The following is a 25,339-nucleotide window of genomic DNA, read 5'->3' as shown; positions in this document are numbered from 1 at the left end:
CCAATCTAGACATGAGAACACTCCACAGCTTTATTCCTCCAGCGGGTACCTCCCCGCCTTACCTCGACATGGCCAGTTTCCGCTTGGAGCCCACTGGGGAACTCATCTGAGGCTCTTCTTTCACCGTTGTATCGTCCATCATTTCTTGCTTCGGGAAACACTTCTCTTCTTTCACACACACCTCATCCATCATTACCTCCTCTTTTATGTTCTGACCGACAAAAGCCTCCTCCTGTTTTATCTCCAAGTTTTCTTTCTTCTCTGCCTTCACCTCTAGCCAGTCCATCACCTCTTCCTTTACTTTCACTTTCTCTTCCTTCACCTCTGGCTCATTCATTTTCTCTTCTTTTACCACCAAACTACTCCTTATCTCCTGCTTCACCTCCAACGTGTCGGGTTTCTCCTCCTTCACCTCCAGCGTGTCCGGTTTCTCCTCCTTCACCGCTGGCCCATCCTCCACCTCCTGCTTTACCCCCTGGCCGTCCAGCATACCTTCTTTCATTTCCGACCAGTCCATAACTTCTTGCTTCACAACCGTTAGATCCATTCGCCTTTCCTCTGCCTTTGGTCCACTTCCCTCTTCCCTGCTCCCTAGCTTTCCCATTCCCGTCAGTCCACGACCCGCCTCTCCCCCGCAGGCCTCCTCCGTCCCCGCTACGGACGGGACTCCCTCCCTACCGGACTGGAGACAGAGCCGCGCCCCTGCAGCTCCAATCTGGAGACCGCCTCCCGACCTTCCTTCATTCTCGGCAGCAAAATCCATCAGCTCACGACCCCGGGCATCCGCTGCCACTCTGTCCTCCAGTATGGCTGGTCCACGCCAACAGTATGAGCGACCGGCGGGATCACCGACAGCGGCCCACGTGGGGGGCAGAGAAGTCAGAAGCAGTGAGCGCCGGCCTGGCGTGTTCCTCCAGAGCGTCGTAAAGCAACACTTCCGCGCTTCGCCACTTCACGACTCGTAGAGTTGTTTACGGCTCTGCAGCGGTCCCGCCCAGATACTCCAAATGGTCACGAGGCCACGCCCACCACGGCCCCGCCTTCGGGGCGGGGCTTCGCCAAATCCTTTCCCTGGGGTGGCCGCTTCCCGCCACACCTTCTGCGCGTGACTACATTCCTCTCTGTGAAAACCGGAGGATCCGGGCGGAGAGAGAAGCTAAGCCCATGATCTCGGAATGGAAAGATCCACCCTGATTTGTATTAAAGATTAATCTTGTATGAAAATGAAAGAAATACCTTATGTTACATCACTCCAATCTTCAGTTTCTTCACCTAGAAACTAGAACGACGGTATTGCAAATGTCCTAGTGTTATTGTAAAGATCAAATGGAATCCTGCATGGAAATACGTTAGCAGTGACTGAAACAAACTCAATGTATGTGGCTATTATTACTGGGAATCCCTACAGGTTTCAGACAGGAAAGAAAGCATTAACTTTTGTTTCTTTCAATTATTTGTCAGTAATAGCCCACATCGACCATTCCCAGCATCTTACAGGATTCTATATATACTACTAACATACATATACACATATATGTATATATGTAATCTTAGGGTGGGCCCAAAGTTCAATCCCCAGGACTAGAAGATCTAAAACATACAAAAATACAAAGAATGTTTCAATTACTTTTCAAAATTATTATTACATTATAATAATAATGTAGGCATTTCACTTAATCTTCACATCATGTCTGCGATATATTTTTCTCACTGAACAAGGAGACTCCAAAGAAATGGCTTGTTAACTGTGGGCTGCTTTGCATTCCCCCCTCAAATCCTGTTATAGTTTGGAGGGCACTTAGCTGTTATCATTCATTCACACATTGCTCAGGGAATGGGAATTTTGAATGGATGAGCAGAATAAAGGAGTAATTATAAAACCTTAGTTGGGGCACGACCGATTAAACAGTGCTGGAAGGAGGATGGAAGTAAGTTGGGAGAGTTTAGTAACACCTTTGTATGGGTTGTGAGGAAGAAGCTTCTCGAGGAATCATACAGTCTCTTTTGGAGATACTTAGAGGTGTCAGCTGTCTATGGAGTCAAAAGGAGGCTGACTGGATTTTCAGGCTAGATGACATGTTTACACTTAAGAAAAGGGGCTAAATGACAAAAAGAATCCTGGTGGCCTTGATAAAGACAAGGTTTGGGAGATGGGAGCAATGAGAGGGAGTTTTGATCCAGAATAAAACCATCTGGATTTCCAGAGAAACTTCTGGACCTACAGATCAGAAGCATAAAGACTTTGTAAGATTTGGAACTTTTGTCATTTCCTTCATTTATACTTATAAGCTGTGTATTTTTTTTCACAGTCACTGGAAGGGAAATCGTTAAACCGGTGAGGATCCTTGGGAGCATCACAGCTAATCACCTAAGTTAAACAATCAACACTGTGGGGCTATAGTTTTAATGGAGATACTGGAGGTTGTGGTGGTATCATTGAATGGCAGTTTTGAAGGAAAAGTGAGCCTTGAGTAGCTCTGGAGGAGGGAACTTTGGGTTGTGTGAGTATTGAGCCAGGGTATTGCCTGCAAGAACAGAGACAGGGCAGGGACAGAGAAAGGGAGGCAGAAGGCACGTGGGGCTGTCCCTGAATTCCTATCCAATTCCTGAAATCCTTTTCCCTCCCTTTTCCACCTCAGTGGAGTAAAGCTCTGTATAAGCCTGGCTCCTTCAGTATAGGATTGAACTTTCTTGCTATTATACTCTAACATTAGTCTCAGGTCTCTGTACTGGGCATTCCAGATTAGAAATTATTTCTCGGTGTGTCTGTGAGGGTGTTTCTGGATGAGATTAGCATTTGATTTGAATCAGTGGACTCAGTAAATTGCCCTCCCCCATGTGGGTGGGCACCATCCAATCCATTGAGAGCCTGAGTAGAATAAAAGGCAGAAAAAGGAAGAATGTGCTCCCTTTTGCTTTCTGTTTGCCTGCTGGAGTTGGGACATCTCATCTTCTCCAGCCCCTGGAATGGGTTTTAAACCACTGACTCCCCTGGTTCTCAGGCCTTTAGACCTAACTGAATTACACTATAGCTTTTCTTGGTCTCCAGCTTTCAGACAACAGATTGTGAGACTTCTCAGGTTCCATAATCATGTGAGTCAATTCGTCACAATAAATCTCCATATTATGTATATATATGTGTATATGTATTATTATTATAATACATATACATTTAATATATAATGTATTATAACATAGTAATATATATATATATATACATATATATAATTTATATCTCTATTTATGTCTATCTTTCCTACCAGTTCTGTTTCTCTGGAGAATCCTAACTAATACAGACTTTTACTTTTATTATCCCCATTTTACAGTGAAGAAACTGAGGCAATGATGAATATACTATATAATACACTCAATGATGAATATATGTCACACAGCTACTCCTCAGAGCACTCCGCTACTACCGTGTTTCCCTGAAAATAAGACCCAGCTGGACAATCAGCTCTAATGTATCTTTTGGAGCAGAAATTAATATAAGACCCGGTCTTATTTTACTATGAGACAGGGTCTTTATTTTACTATAAGACCGGGTCTTTACAGTATAATATAACACAATACCCAGTCTCATATTAATTTTTGCTCCAAAAGACGCATTAGAGGTGATTGTCTGGCTAGGTCTTATATTCGGGGAACTATACTATACTGCCTCTGATTAAGTTGATTAAAATTTGCTTTAAAATTAATATTTTAGCAACAAAAGAAACAAAGTATTTCTATTTTATATATATTTCTTAAATTACATCTAGGAAATCATTTAGGTCTCTAAAATAGGTCTCTTTTTTGGGGGAGGTAACAGAAGGTAATAGCATGTAGACTGAAATTAGAATTTAAAACTATGGTTTCCTTCCTTTAAAACCAACCTTTGCTGTTTTAAAAACATTTCTATGTTCCTTAAGCAGGAAATCACACATCTTTGCCATAACTCTATTAGAAAAAATTATGGCAAAATATACTACATAAAATTGGTCATTTTAATCAATAAAGTACACCATTCAGTTGCATTAAGTACATTCATATTGTTGTGTAAGCTTCATTACCATCTATCTCCAGAAATTTGTCATCATCCTAAACAGAAACTCTGTACTCATTTAAAAATAATTCCCCATTCCCACCTCACCCAGCATCTCTGGTAACCTCAATTGTATTTTCTGACTATGAATTTGTTCTATTCATGTATTTTATGCAGGTGGAATCATACAATATTTGTCCTTTTTTCCTTGTCTAGCTTATTTAACTTAGCAAAATGTTTTTAAGGTACATCAATATTGTCGCATGTATCAGAATTTCATTTCTTTTTAAGGCTGAATAATATTCCATTGAATGTACAAACCACATTTTGTTTATGCACACTTGGGTTGTTTCCATCTTTTGGATATTCTGAATAATACCTCTATGAACACTGGTGTACAAATATCTGTTTGAGTCCCTTCTTCCAATTCTTTTGAGTATACATACATGAAGTAGAATTTCTGGATCATATGGTAATTCCATGTTTAACTTTTGAGGAACTGCCAAACTTTTTCCACAGTGGCTGCACCATTTTACAATCCCATCAGCAATGTACAGGTTTCCAGTATATCCACAACCTCACCAACACTTGTTATTTTTTTTCTCTCTCTCTCTGGATAATAGCCATCCTAATGGGTGTGAAGTGGTATATAACTATGGTTTTGATTTGTATTTTCCTAATGACTAGTGAAGTTGAGTATCTTTTCATTTGTTGGCCATTTGTATACTATCTTCTTTGGAGAAGTTTCTATTAAGTCCTTTGCCCATTTTTCAATTGGGTTGCTTGGTTTTTCTTTTTGTTTGTTTGAGTTGTAAGAGTTCTTTATACATTCTGGATAATAATTCCTTATCAGATACATGATTTGCAAATATTTTCTCCCATTATGTGGGATAGCTTTCACTTTCTTGACAATGTCTTTTGATGCACAGAAGTTTTAAATTTTGATGTAGTTCAATTTACTGTTTTCTTTTCTGGTTGTGCTTTCAGTGTCATCTCTAAGAAGTCAGTGCCAAATCCAACATCATGAAACCTTTTCCCCTATGTTTTCTCCTAAGAGTTTTATAGTTTTAGCTCTTACATTTAGGATTTTGATCCATTTTGAGTTAATTTTTGTATATGATGTAAGGTAAGGGTCCAACTTCATTCCTTTGCATGTGAATATACAATTTTCCCAGCAGCATTTGTTGAAAAAACCTTTCCTTTTCCCATTGAATGGTCTTCCCACCCTTATTGAAACCCAATTGACCACATACGGAAGAGTTTATTTCTGTGTCATGACCTCATTTTGTGCAAATGGGAAATAGGCCATATTATCCTTTTATAGGTATGTAACAGATACTTTATAATAATGCATATATATACACATAGATATGTATATATATTTAAAGAAGGGCTGTACCAGAGGGGCTATCATACATAAAAGTATATGGCAACAAAAGAAGAAAAACAAATACCACCAAAACAAATTTAAAGCAATTTTTATTATAGATAGGTAAGTGTGGTTTGCTGCAGCTAAAGGTATGTTTATAATGGATGTACAAGCTTTTCTAAATACCAAACGTATAATATTTTTCTTTTAATAGTGAACTAATATTCCTCTGACAACAAGAAAAGTCTGAATTGGATGAGCCTATTTTAAACGGCAAAAGACTGTTGTTTTTTTTCCTGGATGTTGCTTAAAAGATTGATAAATTGAACTCTTTTAGGTCCCAACACATTAAATTTAAGAACTGAAAAAAAAATCAATGAATACTATAAAAACATATAATTACTAAGAAGCACAAATATAAAGTTTTTATAATTTAAAACAGCAGCAATTTCAAAAGATTTGCTGAATCAAAACTTTACAAAATATATATACACAAAGTATCATTCCAGATGATCATGGATTTTAAAAAATAGTATATCACAATTCCCAAACTCTAACCCAAACCTACTACTGGATGTAGCTGGCCTATAACAATTTTTACAACAATTTAAAAAATAAAACAATAACAAAAGAAACCTCCCAATTCTCCTGTGCACAAGCACAGGTCACAATGTACTGGCTTTGACTCCATATCCACGAAGAGAATTTTAAAATAGAACAAGGACTTCACATAAATAATGCTTTACTTGTTATTAAGTATGTGACCAAACAAATTAAAATAAGTACTAACAACCAAAACATATCTTGATGCAACCAGTACATACACTCTTAAAGAATGACAAAGACAAAAAAAGAAAATTGTCTACAAAAGCCACAAGCACCTTGTTTTAAAAAGAGCACCAAGCAACACAAAAAGGCAACACGTAAGAGGTAGTGTACCACCAGTTAAGATGTACATGTCCATTGGGGACCTGAATACAGCTTAGTATTTGGAAAAATAAGACATGTTAGACTGTGGCTTATAATTTTTAGACAGAAGCATTGCACATTTGGGAGCATTAGCCAGTATTGCTCCGTAGTGCTCTGCATCTCCAGCTGTCTAATGGGTACTTTGCTCTCAGACAGTCAAAAAATATAGGATACCCTGAAGAATTCCATGTTTATAAATTTTCAGTTCTAGGGAGTTCTCTAAGAAAACTCAGATCAATATAATTTTTAAAAGAATTAAATACTTTGTCAATTATAGTCCTTTAAAGAATGCCTTTTCTCCTTCCTAGGAGGAAGTCTTTTCTTCCTGAGATTCTTTAAGAGTTAGCCAATGCTTTATTCCATGCATTTCATAATAATAGTATCTTTCTGTCTATATTTTTCCCTCTGCAGCAATTACCTGACCAACAGCATGAATTTGGAACTAATTCAGAGACTTTAGAGAAAGCATACAGAACTGCTTTCAATGTAGTATTTTCGTTCAGTTTTGAGATGAGGAAGTTTTTGTACTTCAATTACTGGAAGTTGATTAGGGTCCTGGGTGTGAAAAAGAAATTTTGCCTTATGCCAGCTGCCATCTTGAATCTGTAAAATAAGAGCAAAAGACTTTAATATGTAATTGTTTCATTAGCAGTCATTGTCAGCAGACAATGTTTTTCAGAGACATGTAGACTTATTTTAAGGATTAGAGATAATAAATAGAAAATATGTGGGACAATGCCTGGCACAGAGTAAGTGCCCAACAAATGGTAATAATTACTAAGAATAATTGAAAACATAGGCTTATTCTTTTCTCTAAATGACACTGTGTGTTCTGATTTTTCAATTTCAGAGGCTAAGGTTAGCCTTTTGCTGCTGTTGTCTGTGAATCACTGGACCAGATATGAAATAAAAGGCTGCACTATTCCAAATATGATTAATACCCATATGTTCTGTGTTCTTTTACTGGGGACTGATTCTTCAGGATGGGCATTTTTTTGGATGCAAGGGAATGAATTACTCAACCTCTCTGTACTTTAGAGAGAAAATAACCAGAATAATCTCTTTAGTCAGCAGTAAATTTTAATTCTGATAAATCATTGTTTAGGTTTTTTTTTTTCCATTTTGTGGTTACCATTTATATAATTTCTTTCTTCCCTATCTTCCTTCTAAGGCTTTCTGTTTCTCTTATTACTGTATGCTCTTTTGTTTCTGATAAATTCTATTATGAAACAAAAACTATCATAAAATTTCCTATGATTAAGATTCAATAAGACAAAATAGAGAAATACAAGTGACTAGTTTTGTGAAGCATTTTATTCAGGAGTTTATTCACCTGCTGATTCACAGGATTATCATGGCATAAATTTAAAAATTTGAAGGAACTTTAGATACTATTTAAGTTATAAATTCCATTTTAAGTTAAGGCAATAGAAGCTCACTGAAGATAAATTCCTGAAGTTGTAAGCTTGGTGTGACAACTAGAATTAGAGTTCTCTATGTAAGACACTGTTAGATTTAACTCATTAAATCTTTCAAGAAATATTTATTGAATACTAAGTACATTTTGCACAGTTGAATACGATGTAATTCTCTATTTTCTTACAGTACTTGGAAAATATAAAGATAAACAAATTAGTTCTGGCTTCTGAATTCTATCTAGCAGCTTATAAATTTAGTTGGTGAAAGAAAAAAAAACATAAACAAATAGCCATAATACAAGACCATATGTGGTAAGTGCAGTATAAATGACGTAGACAATGAGTGCTAAATTCCTCTTTTCCTACTGGAGTATTAGGGAAATTTTATGAATTCAGAATTTAAGATGGACCTTAAAGTATGCCTAAAATTTCCACTTGGTTAGAGAGGTAGAGAGGGCATTTTAGAGAAAGGGAATGACATGAGTAAAACAAAACAACAAATAGTTGAAAAAGTAGAAGGTGGTTGTGAAAATAAGCCTAACATGGGGTTTAAGCACACATATTTTGTCATGGTAGAGATTTTGATAGAGAATAAAGTACTGCCAGTCTTCTCACATATAAAATGGGAATAAAAACCTACCTCACAGTGCTGTGAGGATTAAATGAGATTACAATTAAAAGTCCCTAGCAGTATAGTGTGGCATAAGTTTTGAAGTTGTACATTATTAGCTGCATGACCTTGAGCAAAGTTACTTAACATTTCTGTTCCTTCACTTTCTTACCTATAAAATGAGACTAATAATTTCTTCACACAACTATTATAACGAAATAAAATAATGTATGTAATACATGGTACCTGCCATATAATAAACCCCCAATAACTACTAGTAGAAATTGTTGATATGATGATGATGATGATGATGATGATGAAGTAGAAGAAGAATAGATTAGGTTTTGCCATAGTTTAGGGCAGACAGCCCAAGCTAGAAAGGAAGGTTGGGGCTTGACTGTTGTAAGTGCTGAATAAAGAGCTAATAAGTATGGATTGTGTCTTAGAGATACTAGTAGTGAGTCAATGAAAATTTCTAGATAAAATTGTGAGAGTTAAATGGATTTGTTGAGATCCAATGGTTATATTGATCTCTTCACGTGTAGAGAAAGAGCCAGCACTTTTCTGACTGTTGCCTATGATTTTTTAAATATGTAAGCACTATTTGTCTAGAAATGAAATGTTATGAAAAAGTAGAGCTCCCTGAAAATGACATTAAATCATGGCCTTCATAGTACACAAGAATAGGAAACCAAGCCACTTAAAGTTGTTAATAATATGTATGTAGGTGGACAACTCTATTCTCTATAGCGGGTTGGAAAATGCTTCTATAAAGAGCTAGATGGGAAATGTAGGTTTTGTGGCGCATATAGTCTATTGCATATATTCAACGCTGCCATTATAGTGGGATAACAGCCCTACACAGTAAGTAAACAAATGAGTGTGGCTGTGTTCCAATAACATTTATTTACAAAAACGAGTGGTGTGTTGGATTCGATCTGTGGACAGTAGTTTGTCGATAACACAACGTTTTAAAATTTAAAAATTTTCCTAACATTTATAATTTATTTTAATAGAGAAGATGGGCTATGATTAAAATATTGAGTGGTAGACCAGTTAATCTGTAATTATACTCATACTTGACATCAAGTATAAGGGCTAACAAAATGAAATAGAACTGACTTGCCTCTATAATCTGTCTTCCATTGAGGAATGAGATGTAGAATCACAGTGGTGAAAAATATGTAAAAGAAATCTATTTGTCTATATGCCTTATCTATCTATCATCTATCTATCTACCCAGATGTGATATAATTATTTCATATGGGGAACAAAAATTAAATTTATCTACTAACCCCTGTTTTGCATATAAAAGCCATGGATGACCAATGAGTGTGACAAATGTTGACAAGATATGATAAAAACAAATGATCGATTCTGAAAAATGTATGGTTATTACGAATCAGGCACATTAAAACTTACTATCCTTCTGTATCTGCAGTTTCCAATTAAAGTCTTAGTCTCGTTATTTTAATTTTATAGTTTTAAAATTTTAAGTAAGTTAAATTGAACAATTCTAAAACTGCCATTCCCTTACCTTGCAGTCATCTGAAAGCACTTTAGGTTCGAACAGAGTGTTTTCTTCAAAAATCTGGCCAGTCCATCCCTTGAAACCAATAGGCAATCCTGAGCCACTTGTCTGAGCACTTGTCCACACTGGAGTGTTCAGACAGTGAATGGTGATGATTTGGGTGGCTTCTGAGCTCAGTAAATGAAGGAAATTCATCTGGACTTTTCCAACTCCAAACTCCAACTAATGTCATGGAAACAATATGCAGGTTATAAGATGTGGCAACTATGAAATTTATAGTTTGGGGAAACCTGAGGAAAGTCCTTGAAAGGCAGCCTTGAGAAAGCTGCTTTTCTTGGCATTTAAGTACTAGTCAGTGGTGTGCTGGTAAATGCTTTCACCACTGGCACTTGCAGAGGCGGCGGTGGCGGGGAATCCCTGATTTACAGTGTTTTCAGATTACCATGGTATTTTATACTCCCACCATGACTGATTTCAGGCTATCAAGGTGGTGTGATTGAACATGTAGTGGGGCCAATCTGAGCTGGCTTCAGCACACCAAGCTACCAGATGAGACAAAAAAAAAAAATGAAGATAATTTCCATAATGTTATCTAAAATGCATTAGTAGTCTGTTGTTGATCAATGCTTTGATTTTTTTCATGAAAATCCGAAACTGTGTCTGTACTTCCATTTGAAATATTTTTGTTTGTTTGTTTCCAAAGATAAGTTACAAGTTGTAATAACAACTTTACTGAGTAACTTTAACTGTGAGAACCTGTAAAGCCAAGGACAGATTCTTACTCTTGGTGTTGCCAGCTCTAATGCAGTTCCAGTCATACAGTGAGTCATCAATAAGTGTTTATTGAAGGAATGAATGCATGAACAATCATAAACTAATACAGTGAAAACTAAAAGGCAAAATTGGACCAAGAGGGTCTGATTATACATTTTCTAGGCTTTGGCAAAGAAGTAGATTTTTCTATAGCTTTCAACATATTATTATTATTTTAGCAGTATTCATGTAGGGATATGAACATAAATGAATATAAATGGGTCCTCCTGAGAAATTTATATTAATTTCCCAACATAAACTTAGAAAAATATCTGCTATGAGACAACAGAGAAGAAAATAAAACGACAACAACATAAAAAGTAAAACCCCAGGAAAAGAGAAGAAAGACAAAGGAAGGGCATATGGATGAAAACATGGAAGGGTCACCATAAGGAACATAAGAGTTTAAGTAGTTTAACTGCCTTCGTTGAACAGATGAGAATCACAAACTTGAAAAATGTAACCTTTCTGAGCCTTGGTCTCTGTGTTGGTCAAGTTGGGTATAACACTGCCATGACAGGGTTGTTGTAAGGATCTGAGATGCCAAGTGTCATTTAGCTTGCACAGTACCTGGCAGAGACCAGGCTGTCTGGTGGCTCACAGTATCATTTCCCACGTTATGAGAGGAATAGGAATTAGAACCTCAGGTCCCGATTCCACGTCTACTCTTCTTTCCACTATCTGTTCTGTCTTTCTCAGGTTGAGTTGATTGATAGGAGAGAACTAATTCAGTCAAGGAAAGAATTAGAATGCAGTTCCTTTACTGATCCAGTCTCCTTTGCACAACGCCGCCCACCCCTTTCTTCTATGATAATCCAAGTAAAAATCCTGGGCCAAATCCAGAGGAGTGAGGATGAGTATGTGGATATTTGGGAAGCAGGACTATCATGCTGCTCTTCATTAGAGGTATACAGATTCCCTAAAACTGGAAGAATCCTTCCTTCCTAGGCTTTGTCGGCAGTAATGGTGAATGCCTATTGAGATGAACTGGGGAAGCACCCTGATTTGTGAAGGAGGATATTTTAGGAGGAGAAAGCAGTCTAAGGACAAGCAGTTAGAGAGACTACACATTTTAGCTGCCTTTTATGATGGACAAAATACACAATAGGCATGTCTGTCAGTTCTTTGTCAATGAGAAGTAAGTTCTTGGTAATACCAAGCTGGTTTAACCAGAAAAATGAAGAAATGCAGTTTTTACTTCTTCAACATATGTTATAGGTAGAACTAAGCTTTAGGTTTTATAAATACTTGTTATACTACCCAGTATTATACTTTCATTCATTTTAAACATTTGGTCTATAGAATTATACTTGAATGAAGTTTTAAATGATAGTCAGTGGATGTTTAAGGGAGGCGCTTTTTGATCAATCACCAAAAAAGGCAAGTTTTGCGGCAAAATTTCTCTTTTAAAGATGATACAATTTTCAGTAAAACTTTAGGTAACTGATTACTGATTACAAATCCTGCAGCTGTTTGGAATTTTCTAATGTATGTGCATGCATAAAAACATATGTTCCACATTTTTAAAAGACATTTAAAAAGCATAATCAGTACAGTAGGCTTAGATAAGCCAATCATAAAAATACACAATTAAAATGTCAAGATTTACTTGGATTATTTTTTAAAACAAAAAATTTCTTTGTTACATAGGGTTGAGAATGATACCTTGCTTTCATTCACAATTATTTAAAGTGACAGAATTTTTAAAAGCATTGTTCACGGATATTGGGCAAATACTAACCTACATTCTAAAATTGAATACATACCTTTGTCACAGAAACAGGAGATAAACATGTCTGACCACCAGCACTGAAATTGCAGAAAACCTCAATGGCATCTGAAGGACATCCGAGATTTGGATCAATCCAGTATTTTCCTATTAATTTATTACAAAACATTAAGAAATTTAAATGCTATACTAAAATATATTTGAACAATTCTTACAAATTATCAGATTTTAAAGACACATTTTGTCTTACTTGTAGAAAAACTTAGAAGATTATAAAGATATTCAGATTTTGTGAATAAATGGAAGCTGCAAGGATTATATAAAATTAATATTGAAAATATTATATTGTTCACATACCTATCAATTTAAGGGCATTTCATCATTTTAATAAAAACTTTTTTATTAAAATGATGAAATGGCTGAATTTATTGCTTCATTCTATAGATAAGATGAGCTCAACAGCTGAAAGTGAATTGTCTAAAGTTACACAGTTAAAAGTTGCACTTAATGTGGCATATGTGTATATTTCTGTTCTACATTTCTTAAAAAGAATATATATTAAAAAAATAGAAATAATTTCTTCAATCTCCCTGAGGTAATATGTATCTTTATGATAATTAAAACAAAAACAATACATTTTTTTTGTTGTTTTCAGGAAGAAAAATATACAGTTAAATGGTTATCATTTTGGTGCTTTCTTCATCAGATTTCTAAGTGGGAAAAACTGCAGTCTCTACCGGCAGTGTAAGACTGCCAACCTTTGCCTCTACAGAGGGCCCAGAAGAATCAAATGGGGCCTAAAGTTAGCCTACAGGAAATACTAAGGCTGAAAAATATTGAGCTAGCATCATAATTCTAGAATAACATGCTCAGAGAATTGAAATTGGACTTATTCCAAATGCAAGACAATCAAACTGTATTGGTCAAAGATCATTTTCTACAATAGGTAGACATCCTTGTCTGTTCCACCCTTACCCGGTAGCAAAGATTCCTCTAGTTTGTCCTGGGCTTCCTTTGGTCCATCATTTTAGACTTCAAAATTCTTCCCTTTACTATTCTACTAATCCTTCAAAATGAACACGTTCTGAATTGGTAGCTCCAAGAGTAGAGGTCTGTTCTCTATTGCAGTGGTTTTCAAACTTTAGTGGCATTAGAAACATCTGTTGAAACACAGGTAGCTGGACCCCACCCCCAGAGTTGCTGACTCATTAAACCTGGGGTGGGGCTTGAGAATCTGCATTTCAACAAAATCCAATTCTGGTTGAGGGACCACATTTGGGGAATCACTGATCTATCGAAATATGAAAGAAAGGGATGAAAGCCACCCTACATCCCAGTCCCTTTTTTACCCCATTTACTCAGAATTTTGAACATTTTATAAAGTGCAGAAATTAGACCTGGATTTTTCTCTAGGATTGATGTAGGCTTCTAGTCTTATCTGAGGGGGTAAAGATATCTTTGTTCACAATCTTTTCTCTTCTAAGAAATAGTTTCATACTACTATGTGAGCCTATGTGAGTAAATTCTTTATAAAAAGTTGCCCATCAAGCAAACTCTTATTGTTATGTGGGGTAGAATGCTTTGAAGTCAGGCACTACATTGTACAATGGTGAATGGGTAGGGCCCTTATAATTTTTTCAGGATATGCTGAGCTATAAGTAAAGCACGATATCGTAATGTACCTTTTGTAGACCTAAATGTCCTAACTCAAAACTGGCTATCACCTGAGGACATTTCTTCCCTTGCAGCCCTTTCAAGTTCTGCCACAGCCTGTATAGCATTGCGTCTGGAGCCGGGAAGGTGTCTTTCTTGCTCCTCTTTGCCACCTCCAGACCATTCTCTTGGCTTTTTCCCTAAAAATGCTCCATTGTAAAATTACTGTCATCACATTATATCATCTATTACTTTTTCCTGTTGCAATAGTTGACTTTCTTTCTTTGTAAATTTTAGCTTTGGCTGTCTTTCACTTTTAGAAAATCTATTTATGACCTAATTCTTGATTTTAAATCCACATGGATGATATTTCCGATACCCTGGCCTCCTACTTACTTGAGCTCTTTTCTACCAATGTTCTTGAACTCTTCCCCTGATCCTCCCCTGTCCAATGTACTTTAATCATTAACTTCTAAGGCCACACCCTAACCTATGTTATTACCTACAAGTAGAATTTCTCCATAATTTCACCTCTCTTCTCTTTCTAGCTCTCTCTAGCCCTTCCAATAATTCTTTGATTCCATCAGGACCTATTATTCATTGATACTACCACTTCTTGGGTAGTGTCTCATTGTCTCTCATAGTCATGCGTTCACTTCCCTTCTTCCCCAGCTTAAAACCCACAGTCCTTTACTAAAATAACTTCCTTAGAGACGTCCTTAACCTCCCTGCCCTTCCTCACTTCATTGTATTTGACTTATAAAACTCCAGCCTTACCTAAGTCCAGTTTTGTGCCTGTAAAGGCGGGTAAATGTGCCTGTAGAGAAACACCACTATACTGGTTGGCCTCAGTTTAAATTCAAATGTTTGTAAGGCTGCAGGACAATAATACTGTGTTTTCCTAGTTCATTCCCTCAATCACTGTTCTAGTTAACGGTTTGAAACCTTTGCCTCTCCCCTTAAATTTATTGTACCTATTCCTTTATTTTTAACTGATAACCTTCAATTTCACTGAGACAATTGAAGCAATTTGTAGAAAACTTACATAGGTTCCTATGATTATAGCTACTTACTGATCTGTACTTGCACACGTATGTTCTGCTTTCCCTCTTATTACTGTGAGTACGTATGTTCTGCTTTCCCTCTTATTACTGTGAGTACGCTGTGTAATAGAAGGCTTTTCTTGTCTATTATACTTTGTTTCAAATTCTTCCTCTCATTTTTTTCTTTTGAGTCTGCTTCTGTTGTCTGCTGTTTCTGCCAGTCCTCATTCATGGTGATTCATCCACTTGCATGACTGGTTATCATTGATTGTGGGCTAGGCCCTATATTTGAGAAATTATTTGAGTTCTAGGGTGACGTTATCTTTTACAGACGATGGTATGTAGGAGGTATGAACAGTCTGGAACCATCTTAGTCTAAGTTCAAATTTTGAGATTTTTCTGAGCTATCTCAATGATGCAAAGCTGGGATATAATTTGTATGAATGTCTCTTTTCTTCCTAGAGTGGAGCCCTTTGAAAACTTAAGTCCTTTGATGGGTTACAGATTCCCACTTTTGACCCCTAGCCTTTTGAAGTCCCCAAAGCACTACTCAGTTTCTGAACACACCCAGTGAAAGTGTTGTGCTCACCTCTCTGCCGTCTTCAAAATCTTGGCTTGAAAGCTCCTCACTACTTCGTTAGCTATTATATGTAATGCTTTTGATTCAATTTTTAAAATTTAGCCAGGCAAGTTGAATTTCCTGCTTTATCACTGTGAGTAGACTCTCTCTGGCTTCACCATTTTATCTTAAAATCTAAAAAGGTTTTAACTACTATCATTCCTCTAAAGTGCTCTTGTGAAGGTCATCAAAAATCTTCACATTGTTAAATCCAGTAGCCTTTCTCAGTTTGCACCTTACTTGGCACTGACCCAATCGATCCCTTCCTGCTCAGGCAAACATTTTTGTCACTCCACATTCATCTAGTTTTCCTCCTATCTCAGGGATAGCTCCTTCTTAGTTTTATTTCGGTTCCCCGTCATCTCCCCAATCTGTACACATTAGTGAGCCCTATGGCACAGTATTTAGATCTCTTCTCTTTCTTTACCTTCTTTTTAGGTAGTCTTAAGTAGTCTCAGGGTATTAGATAATGTTTATATGCAAATACATGATTTTTCACCTCTACCCTGGTAAAAGATTTTACCTCTAGCCATCTATCTTTTGACTTCTCTCCTTAATAGCCAATTACCTACTGGACATTCTTACTCGAATACCTAACAGACATCTCAAATGAAATTGGTCCAAAACTGTACTGATCTTTCTGCAAACTTGCTTCTCCATCTTTATTAACAGGAACCCAACCCTTCTTGTCTCTTAGTCAAAAACCTCAGAGTCATCCTTTATTATTCTATTTCTCTCATAACCCAGTGAAAAATACTATAAATGGAGCCACTTCAAAATGGAGTTGGAGCTGCCATCCCAGAGGAATTAATTGCCTTGCATGTCTTACTCCTGAAATTTTTGGAATGTTTAAAATGGGCAAAATACCCTTTGAACTGGGCCAAACCAACATTGTATTCCAAACAACTCTTTAAGAAGCTAACAGGAAAACAGACATTTTGGCTACTGAACTGAAAATTAAAGACATTCTTTAGAATTAGCACCACCATGTATACCTAAGAATAACATAGCTTATTTAAACCTCTAGAAACTCCTTCCTTGATTTATTAACACAAATAGAAATTCTTTCCTTCTATTCATGTAATCATTTCCCTTCCTTTTCTTAAAAAAACAAAAAACAAAACTCCGCTTAATTGGAACACTATTTGGTTTTCAGCCTGAATCAGTGCTTTCTGAATAGCTATTCTTTTGGATATCAAATAAATGCAAACTTTCTTTCATTTTTGGCCTTTTATTATTAGGTTAACAATGCACATCCAAATTATCGACAATAACTGCTCGCTGTACCTTAAAGCACATCCAAAGACATGATTATATCTTATCACTTTCCCCTACTACCAATTCTAGGCCAAACCATCATCATCTTTTACTTGGATTATTTCAACAGTAGCTTCTTCTGCCCTTGTCTTCCTTATATTTGCAACATATCAGCCAGAGTAATATTTTTAAAATCTAAGTCAAATCATGTCATTTTTTTGCTCAAAAACTTCCAATGGCTTCTCATCTTATTCAGAGTAAAAGCTGAAGTCTTTTGAGTAGTCTGTAAAATCCTATATAGTCAGGTTTCTTGTTATCTTTCTGACTTTATTTCCTGCCAGTATCCCCATTATGCACTCTCTTCCAGTCACACTGGCCTTCTTGCTAATCACAGTAACATGCTAAGTACACTCTCAGGCCCATGGGGCTTTTATTTGTTCTTTCTGCCCAGAAAGCACTCCCTAGACTTCTTGTAGCTTTTTCCCATAACGCCTCCTGATATCGCTCAAATGTCACATTCTCAAAGATGCCTTATCTAACTGTATTTAAAACATCATCGAGAGAATAATGCTAAGTGAAATAAGTCAGACAGAAAAAGCAGAGAACCCTATGATTTCACTGATATGTGGTATATAAACCAAAAAGAACAAGACAAACAAATGAGAAACAAAAACTCATAGACACAGACAATAATTTAGTGGTTACTAGAGGGTAAGGGGGTGGGGGGTGGGTGATGAGGGTAAAGGGGATCAAATATATGGTGATGGAAGGAGAACTGACTCTGGGTGGTGAACACACAATGGGATTTATAGACGATGTAATACAGAATTGTACACCTGAAATCTATGTAAATTTACTAACAATTGTCACCCCAATAAAATTAATTAAAAAAAAAAAAAAAAAAAAAAAAAAAAAACATCATCCCCACTCCACTTTCTATCACATTCCCTTTTTCCCTGCTCTTTTGTGTTTCTCTACAGCACTTAACCACCTCCTAGTGATTAAAGTATTTTTGGACATAAGACCTTTCTGATACCTTGCAATCCATACCACTTAGCTACTTCTCCTCCAATGAAGGCAGACCTTGAATCAGATCTCATTGAATCTGTATATCTTATAATGTGTTTGTTTCTTTCGATTTTATAGAATTGCATTTTTATGCCCTCAAATATAGAAAAGAATCAAGCGTAGAATTACTACAGGCAGCTATACCTGTAAATACTATTTTAAGTTTTATGTAATCTTGGCAAGATATATAGGTATATAAAAGTTAAGCATTTTATTAATATAAATAAAATTAATATTTCCATTGCACTTTTAGAATGGAAGCAGATGATTTTGGACAAGTGTGTGTGTGTGTGTGTGTGTGTGTGTGTGTGTGTGTGTGTGGCGTGTATGTATATATAAATTAAAATAAAATGTGGACTACTATTCACCCTGCAGAATGACATAACATAGTTATTTTTTCCCCCCAAATTAGCTTATGTGTCATTGTGTTGGGACAAGAGTTTTTAGCTAAAAATGATAACTACTACTGTTGATTGTACAGCTGACCATAGACCCAATAGAAATTAAAATTAAATGACATATTGTAGCAGACAGGATTTCCCCTACTTATAATTAGATAATGATGACTATTCACTCTCTTTATCTTTTCCCTGATGGTTCTACTCTAAATTCATTTTTGCACCTCTGGTTAATGGATTTTGGGGTACCAGTGTAGGCATGAGAAAATTCCAAGAATAACAAACCACTCCCTTCATTTGATTACAAGGCATTTAAATTCCATTTTAGGAGGTGTGATGGAGAGGGTTCTATGATATCTTTCTTTATGTTGCCAACTTTGGTGGTCCTGACAAGTGCTCCAGTCTGTCAACACAAAGTTCCTCTCTTCTTATATTTGAATTTTTGACATGAATGTGACACATTCCAACAACAAAGTGTATGCAAGTAATATAGTAATGGGTGGAGTGGGTAAAGTTAGGGAGCAATCAGGCTGGGTAGTAGAAACCTTGGAAGGTAATGTAAGCCCTTAGAAAGGATACTCTGACATCAGAAACGTGTCTCCCTCTAAGAATATTTGGTTCTTGGTGACATTAAAATGCCTTCTACCAGGGTTTTACCAAAATAAATAACATTTGGAATGAATACACTGCAAATCTCAAACACACTGAAATGATGAAATGAAAATAGACATCAGAGTTTGAGGAAACCAAGGACTTACCATCTAATACTTTGTGTTCACAGTTAAGCAAATCTTTGCAGATTCGTGCTGGGTTATCTCTTGTACCAAGAGGATTCTTGATGCTGCGCAGTAGATTGCTAAGGTAGTTCAGGGTTTTGAATATCTCTGCACTGTAGTCAATTAAAGTTACTTCGGTATTCTGGTAGCTCTGCCAAGTCATCGTAGGAATCATATTAGTAAAAAAGCATAGAGTAGCTGTCACCAGTAAGTAACTTTAATGATCAACAGAGATCAAGCAGAAGAAAAATGTATTCCTATTGTGTACAACAAATTGAGAGTAGGGTGCAAAAAACTGTGTATATTTAAATATAGGCATATGTGTATGTTTTATTGATCTTGATCCTATAAGAGATTAAGTTTACACTCAAATATCTAGTTTTCAAGCTGACATAAAACTAAATATAAAAAAACAACACTATGCCTACTGTATATTCTTTTTAAAAATTATACATTGCATAACTAGAGTTTAAATAAGAAAAATGAGTAGTGATGATAGGTCCCATTTTAAGAAATGGCCAACTTCATTTAACTATTTTCTTCTATAGTACTAAATTCCTTACTAAAAAAATACTTTAACAATATTATCTTACTGTTTTAAAATTTTTCCTTAAAAATTCTACATATATATTCCTGATTATTAAAATGAGACTTACCTTGTCCTTAAAAATGGTTTAATTATTTTCAATCTGTTTTAAATATAATGTTTGTGATAAAGCCACATTTTGGCATCTGAAAAAAATTTCTGTTTAATTTGTATATTGAGACTGCCAATGTAAATAAAGCCAGATATATTACCTCAATCTGTAGGGCAGTATGTGATTCAATCAACGCTTGAATAGCAGCATTGATATCCATTTGTTTCTGTGTAAAACAAAACCATTTGAGATCAGCAATAAGATCAACACTGAGTGCTCTAAAGTAAAGGCTATAAATTCTGAAAGCACTGCTATTAAAGTATACTAGACTTATCTGAAAGGGATTTGCATCTCTTATGGGCAGACAGATCTTGCAAATATTGCCCGCTATCTGAAAGGACAATATGCTGCCTTCATCCAAATCTCAAAAGTCTCCTAGTTAAAACAGGGCCAAAGTCTGGAGCCTCAAATGAAAAACTATTTGTCTCTGCAGCATGAAAACACACACAAAAGTTACTCAAGTGGAAGAAGAAGGAAATATGACCCCCCAGTTAATAAATTGTAAAGTGAAAAATAAATAACTGTAGTAATTTTTAACAGTTACATTCTTGTGAGGAAAACAGAATAAAATACTACTGCCTTGAGGTAGTCACATTAGTTTAATCTGATACTTCTGTGGTCTTAAAAAATAATTTCCGAAGTTGGAAAATGTACCATTAGTCCTAAAAGAAATAATATGGTATAAATCCAATCTCCTCCTGCATTTAATAAGAGGTATTTTCAGAGAAAGACTCAGCATAACCATTAGTAAGTCTTTTTGTATTTTAGTTTTTAAAAAGCTTGGAAACTAAGAAGCATGATTTGGGAGACAGTTCTGTGAAATGACATCTGTGTAAGCAAATCAAGCAATCTAATTTTTTTCAGAATGATTGTACTGCTAAGATATCTTTTTAGAGGTCGATACAATAAAAAATGTTTTCAACAGATCGCCATAACTCATGGCAACTCATGGTTGGTAATGTGAAAAACAATTTAAAATGATGAGACAATCAATAAAATGTAACCTTTCTTGCCTCAAAATGTGGTTTCCGTGTAGGGAAATAATTGACTCATTCTGCATATATGTATATATACACAATACACAATGTGTGTGTGTGTGTGTGTGTGTGTGTGTGTGTGTGTGTGTATTGCCAAACACTGTGATACAAATTGAGGATAAAATGGTAAGCAAAAAAGAAACTTGCCCTTGTGGAGTTGAAGGTTAGAGGGGAAGAAAGGCATTAATCAAATCACTTCAGAAATACATAATTATAAATTGTGATATGTACTATGAAACAAAATGAAAAAAAAAAGTGCTATGAGAGAAATTAGGGAGTCTGAATCAATTCTGAAGGATATAAGAGATCTGGAAGGGATAGATCAGGGAAAGCTTCCCTGAGGTAGCAACGTCTGAACTGAGATATAAAGAATAAATAGGAATTGTGAGTAGAAGGGGTAGGAGAGCTTTCCAGGCAGAGGTAACAACCTTGCAAAAAGGCCATGAGATAGAGAAGCAGGGCCTGTTCAAGAAATAGAAAGGGTTAGCCTAAAAAGTTCTGTACAGATGAAATAATTCTGACCACCATGCCTATGTAAATGAATAGATTTTGCACGTGAGTTACATAAAAATAATGGTACTAAACATGGGCAACTGAATTAAGTACTAAACAATAGCCACCTTCATATTTTCTAATTGGTTTGTGATTAGGGCTTTAATCTTATAAAACAGAATAGCAGTTCTCAGACTCTTCAGACTCAGGATCCTTTTACACTTTTAAATATTACTAAGGGCTGTAAAGAACTTTTTTTCATCTTAGTTATAACTTTTGATATTTATTATAGTAGAAATTAAAACATAAATCTTAAACAATTTTATTAGTTGTTTCAAAACAATAAACTCATACGTTAATATAAACCATTTTTTAATAAAAATAATTGTATTTTCTGAGCAATCAGTGAGAAGGATGGCACTGTGCTATACTTTGTATATCTCTTTAATGTCTGGATTAATAGAAGATAGCTAGATTTTCACATATGCTCTGTATTCAATCTGTTATATGCTGTTTTAGTTGAAATATATGAAGAAAATCTGGCCTTTTAGAGATATGCAGTTGAAAAAAATAGTAGCCTTTTCAGATAATTATGGATATTCTTAGGTAGTAGTATACCAAAACTTGACAAACGATAGTTTCTTAAGGGTTAGTTGAAATGTGACATCAGACACCATATTTGCAAACTTTTTGTACTCATTTATATTAAAATCTATAGGTTTATCTTAAGCTTTGAAAGAATCTTTACCTATCACTTGGAAAATATTGGTTCTTACAATAATATAGATTTTCCAAATATTGACACATTTTATTATATAATATTAGAAAATTACATTCATTAACTTCATCGCAAATCTCATCAGAAAAACATAATACTGGGAAGCTGTCAAACTTACGGTAATAGATACAAATTTTTCCCAATTCTTAATTTTGCTTGAGAGTTTGAAATTTATCACTGGCATCAAATTCTGTCAGTTGTTTTTTTTTGAAATGACAGGCTCACTTCATTCATTTAAAAAAAAACAACATCTGCTGAATACTCATGTTTGAATAACATTGTTCATCTGTCAAGTAAAAAATGGTGTTCCATGTTCCAGGTAGTTCAATTTGCAACTCAAACAATTCCACAAGGGTTTTTATTTGAGGCAACCACTGTACTTCAGTATGCAGCAGAAATACTTTATTATGTTCTTCCATTTCATCACACAGAATATGAAAAAGATGTGTGCTCAAGATTAGAAATTTAAAAAACAGCAAAAATGGTGAAGTAATGACCCTGATGATTCTCTCTTCTATAAAAGCAATGAGAAAACTGGGGGGAAAAAGTCAGAATGACGTTTTGTAGAATTACAGAAATTATCAAAATGTACCAACGTGGGAACATTTATTTAAGATAAATAACTTGATTTCAGTAAGAATAGTGAACTTTTTGGAGCTTTAATTTGTCACCTGTCTAGTGGTTCCCTGGAAGACACCACTTGCAAAGCTGTTTTAGTTTTATCAGACTCAGAGCAAAAAGCCTTTTCCCCAGGAGAACTTTTCAAAAACATTTACAGAGGATTATTTAACTTTGTGGCTGCCTGGAGCAGTGGAAAACAGTTGGGTAACCAATAGGCTAACAAAACACAAGGAAAAGCTAGGGAATGAGATGTCCATAGAGACTCTGAAAAGTTCTGACATATTCCTGGGAATCTAGAAGTTCAAGTGCATGCAATAGGACTGTGCACATGCTCAGGAAAAACCTGATGGCCCTAAACTCTTTCCTCTGGTTGACCTTCAGATTCTGGAAAAGAAGGAAGTTCGGGCTAAAATATAGTTGTCAATTGCCTAGCTGACTATTGAAGGAGTGCTGTAACATGCACACAGACATGCTTGGAAAAAATTGAGAGACTCATTGGTTCTGGCATTTAAGGAAATCTCTCTCTAATCATTAGCTGACCACTAAGCCAACTGAGTGAAGACTTTAGTGGTCACATATGTCAAAAAATAACAAACATTAAATTCAGTAAAGTCACTAAATAAACAAAAAAAACAGCAACAACAATGACAATAAACACTGGGGTGGGGGGAAGAATTTGATTTCCAGATGTGCCACATTACGTTATTTAAAATGTCCAGTGTTTGACAAGAAAAATATAAGACATGCAAAGAAACAAAGTATGACCCATATGCATGGGAAAAAAATCAATCAATCAATAGAAACAGTCCCTGAGGAAGTCCAGATATTGGACTCAGTAGGAAAGACTTTAATTAGCTATTTTAGGTATGTTCGAAGAACTAAAGGAAGCTATGTAATTAGAACTAAAGGAAAGTATGAAAAATATGTCATCAATAGAGAGATAATTTATTGATTAAAAATATAGCCAAAACAATCTTGAAAAGCAGAACAAAGGTGTAGGTCTCATACTTCAATTTCAAAATTTATTACAAAGCTACAGCAATCGAAGCAGCAGGATACAGGCATACAAACACACAGACCAATGGAATAGAGTCCAGAAATAAATCCTCACATATATGGGTCAAATGATTTTTGACAAGGATACTAAAACCATTAAATAGGGAGAGAATAGTCTTTTTAATAAATAGTGCTGAGAAAATTTGATATCCATATGCAAAAGAATGAAGTTAGATCCTTATCTTGCATCATATGCAAAAATTAACTTAAAATGGATCAAAAACTTAAATGTAATTGCTAAAACTATAGAACTCTTGGAATTAAACATAGGGGAAGAACTTCATGACATTGGATTTGACAGTGTTGTCTTGGATGAAAGGTAACAAACGAAAAGTAAGGCAACAAATGAAAAAACAGATAAATTGGACTACAAATTTAGACTTCTATGCAAAGGACACTGTCAACAGAGTGAAATGTAGCCCAGGGAATGGGAGAAAACATTTGCAAATCATGTACCTGATAAGGGCTTAGTATTCAGAATACATAAAGAACTCTTACAATTCAACAATAAAACAAAAGCACACCAGTTCAAAAATGGGCAAAGATATTTTTCTGCAGAAGACATTTCAATTGACATTTTCTCAAAGGAGATATATGTCAATAAGCACATAAAAATATGATCAGCACCACTAATCATTAGAGAAACGCAAATCAAAACGACTTAGTGGTATCTAAACAAAGTTAGATATCACTTCAAACCCATTAGGATAGCTGTTATAAAAAAACAAAAAGCAATATAACAGGTGTTGGAGAGGATGTGGAGAAATTGGAACACTGTGCACCGCTGGTGGGAAGATGAAATGGTGCAGCTGCTATGGAAAACAGTATAGCAGTTTATCAAAAAGTTAAACATAGAATTACCATATGATCCAGCAATTCCAGCAATATTGAAATGAATTGAAAGCAGGGATTTAAATAGGTATTTGCACACCTATATTCATAGCACATTATTCACAATAGCCAAAAGGTGAAAGCAACCCAAGTGTCCATCTGGATAAACAAAATGTTGTATATACATACAATGACATTATTCAGCCATAGAAAGGAAAGTAATCCTGACCGTGCTACAATGAGGATAAACTCTGAAGACATTATGCTAAGTGAAATAAGCTAGTCAGAAAAGGATAAATACTGTATGAGTCCACTTATATGAGGTACCTACAGTAGACAAGTTAATAAAGACAGAAAGTACATTGGTGGTTGCCACGGGCTACGGAAAGGGAAGATTGGGAATTATTGTTTACTAGATACAGAGTTTCAGTTTTGGAAGATGAAAAAGTTCTGGGAATGGGTGGTGGTGATGATTGCACAACAGTGTGAATGTTCTTAATGCCACTGAACTGTACACTTAAAAATAATTAAAATGACAAATTTATGTTA

At 35.5% G+C, this 25,339-nt stretch overlaps 2 protein-coding genes across 11 annotated transcripts in view; both read right to left on the bottom strand.

Annotated features, from left to right (window-relative positions):
* The window catches only part of ZNHIT6 (zinc finger HIT-type containing 6), a 61,025-nt gene extending 60,044 nt beyond the window's left edge, over positions 1 to 981 (bottom strand). Inside the window, exon 1 of the mRNA XM_081055040.1 lies at positions 63 to 981. Within this exon, the coding sequence (XP_080911166.1) occupies positions 63 to 763 (701 nt within the window). The 5' untranslated portion in view covers positions 764 to 981. The remainder of the gene's footprint in view (positions 1 to 62) is intronic.
* Positions 982 to 5,485: 4,504 nt separating this feature from the next.
* The window catches only part of COL24A1 (collagen type XXIV alpha 1 chain), a 308,048-nt gene continuing 288,194 nt past the window's right edge, over positions 5,486 to 25,339 (bottom strand). For 8 of the 10 annotated variants that reach the window (XM_081056177.1, XM_081056184.1, XM_081056178.1 and 5 more), the window contains 5 exons: positions 20,076 to 20,141; positions 19,260 to 19,428; positions 12,501 to 12,610; positions 9,928 to 10,143; positions 5,486 to 6,965 (listed from right to left, as the gene is read on the bottom strand). In XM_081056177.1, coding sequence (XP_080912303.1) covers positions 6,819 to 6,965; positions 9,928 to 10,143; positions 12,501 to 12,610; positions 19,260 to 19,428; positions 20,076 to 20,141 — 708 coding nt within the window. In that variant the 3' untranslated portion in view covers positions 5,486 to 6,818. Of the gene's footprint in view, positions 6,966 to 9,927; positions 10,144 to 12,500; positions 12,611 to 19,259; positions 19,429 to 20,075; positions 20,142 to 20,213; positions 20,403 to 25,339 lie in introns of those variants that run through there. The other 2 variants (XM_081056181.1, XM_081056182.1) reach the window with 2 other exon arrangements.

The sequence above is a fragment of the Rhinolophus hipposideros genome (genome assembly GCF_964194185.1).
Source record: "Rhinolophus hipposideros genome assembly, chromosome: 8".
Classification (NCBI taxonomy): domain Eukaryota; kingdom Metazoa; phylum Chordata; class Mammalia; order Chiroptera; family Rhinolophidae; genus Rhinolophus; species Rhinolophus hipposideros.
The sequence above is the reverse complement of the archived record's forward strand: the minus strand, read 5'-3'. Positions and strand labels throughout refer to the sequence as shown.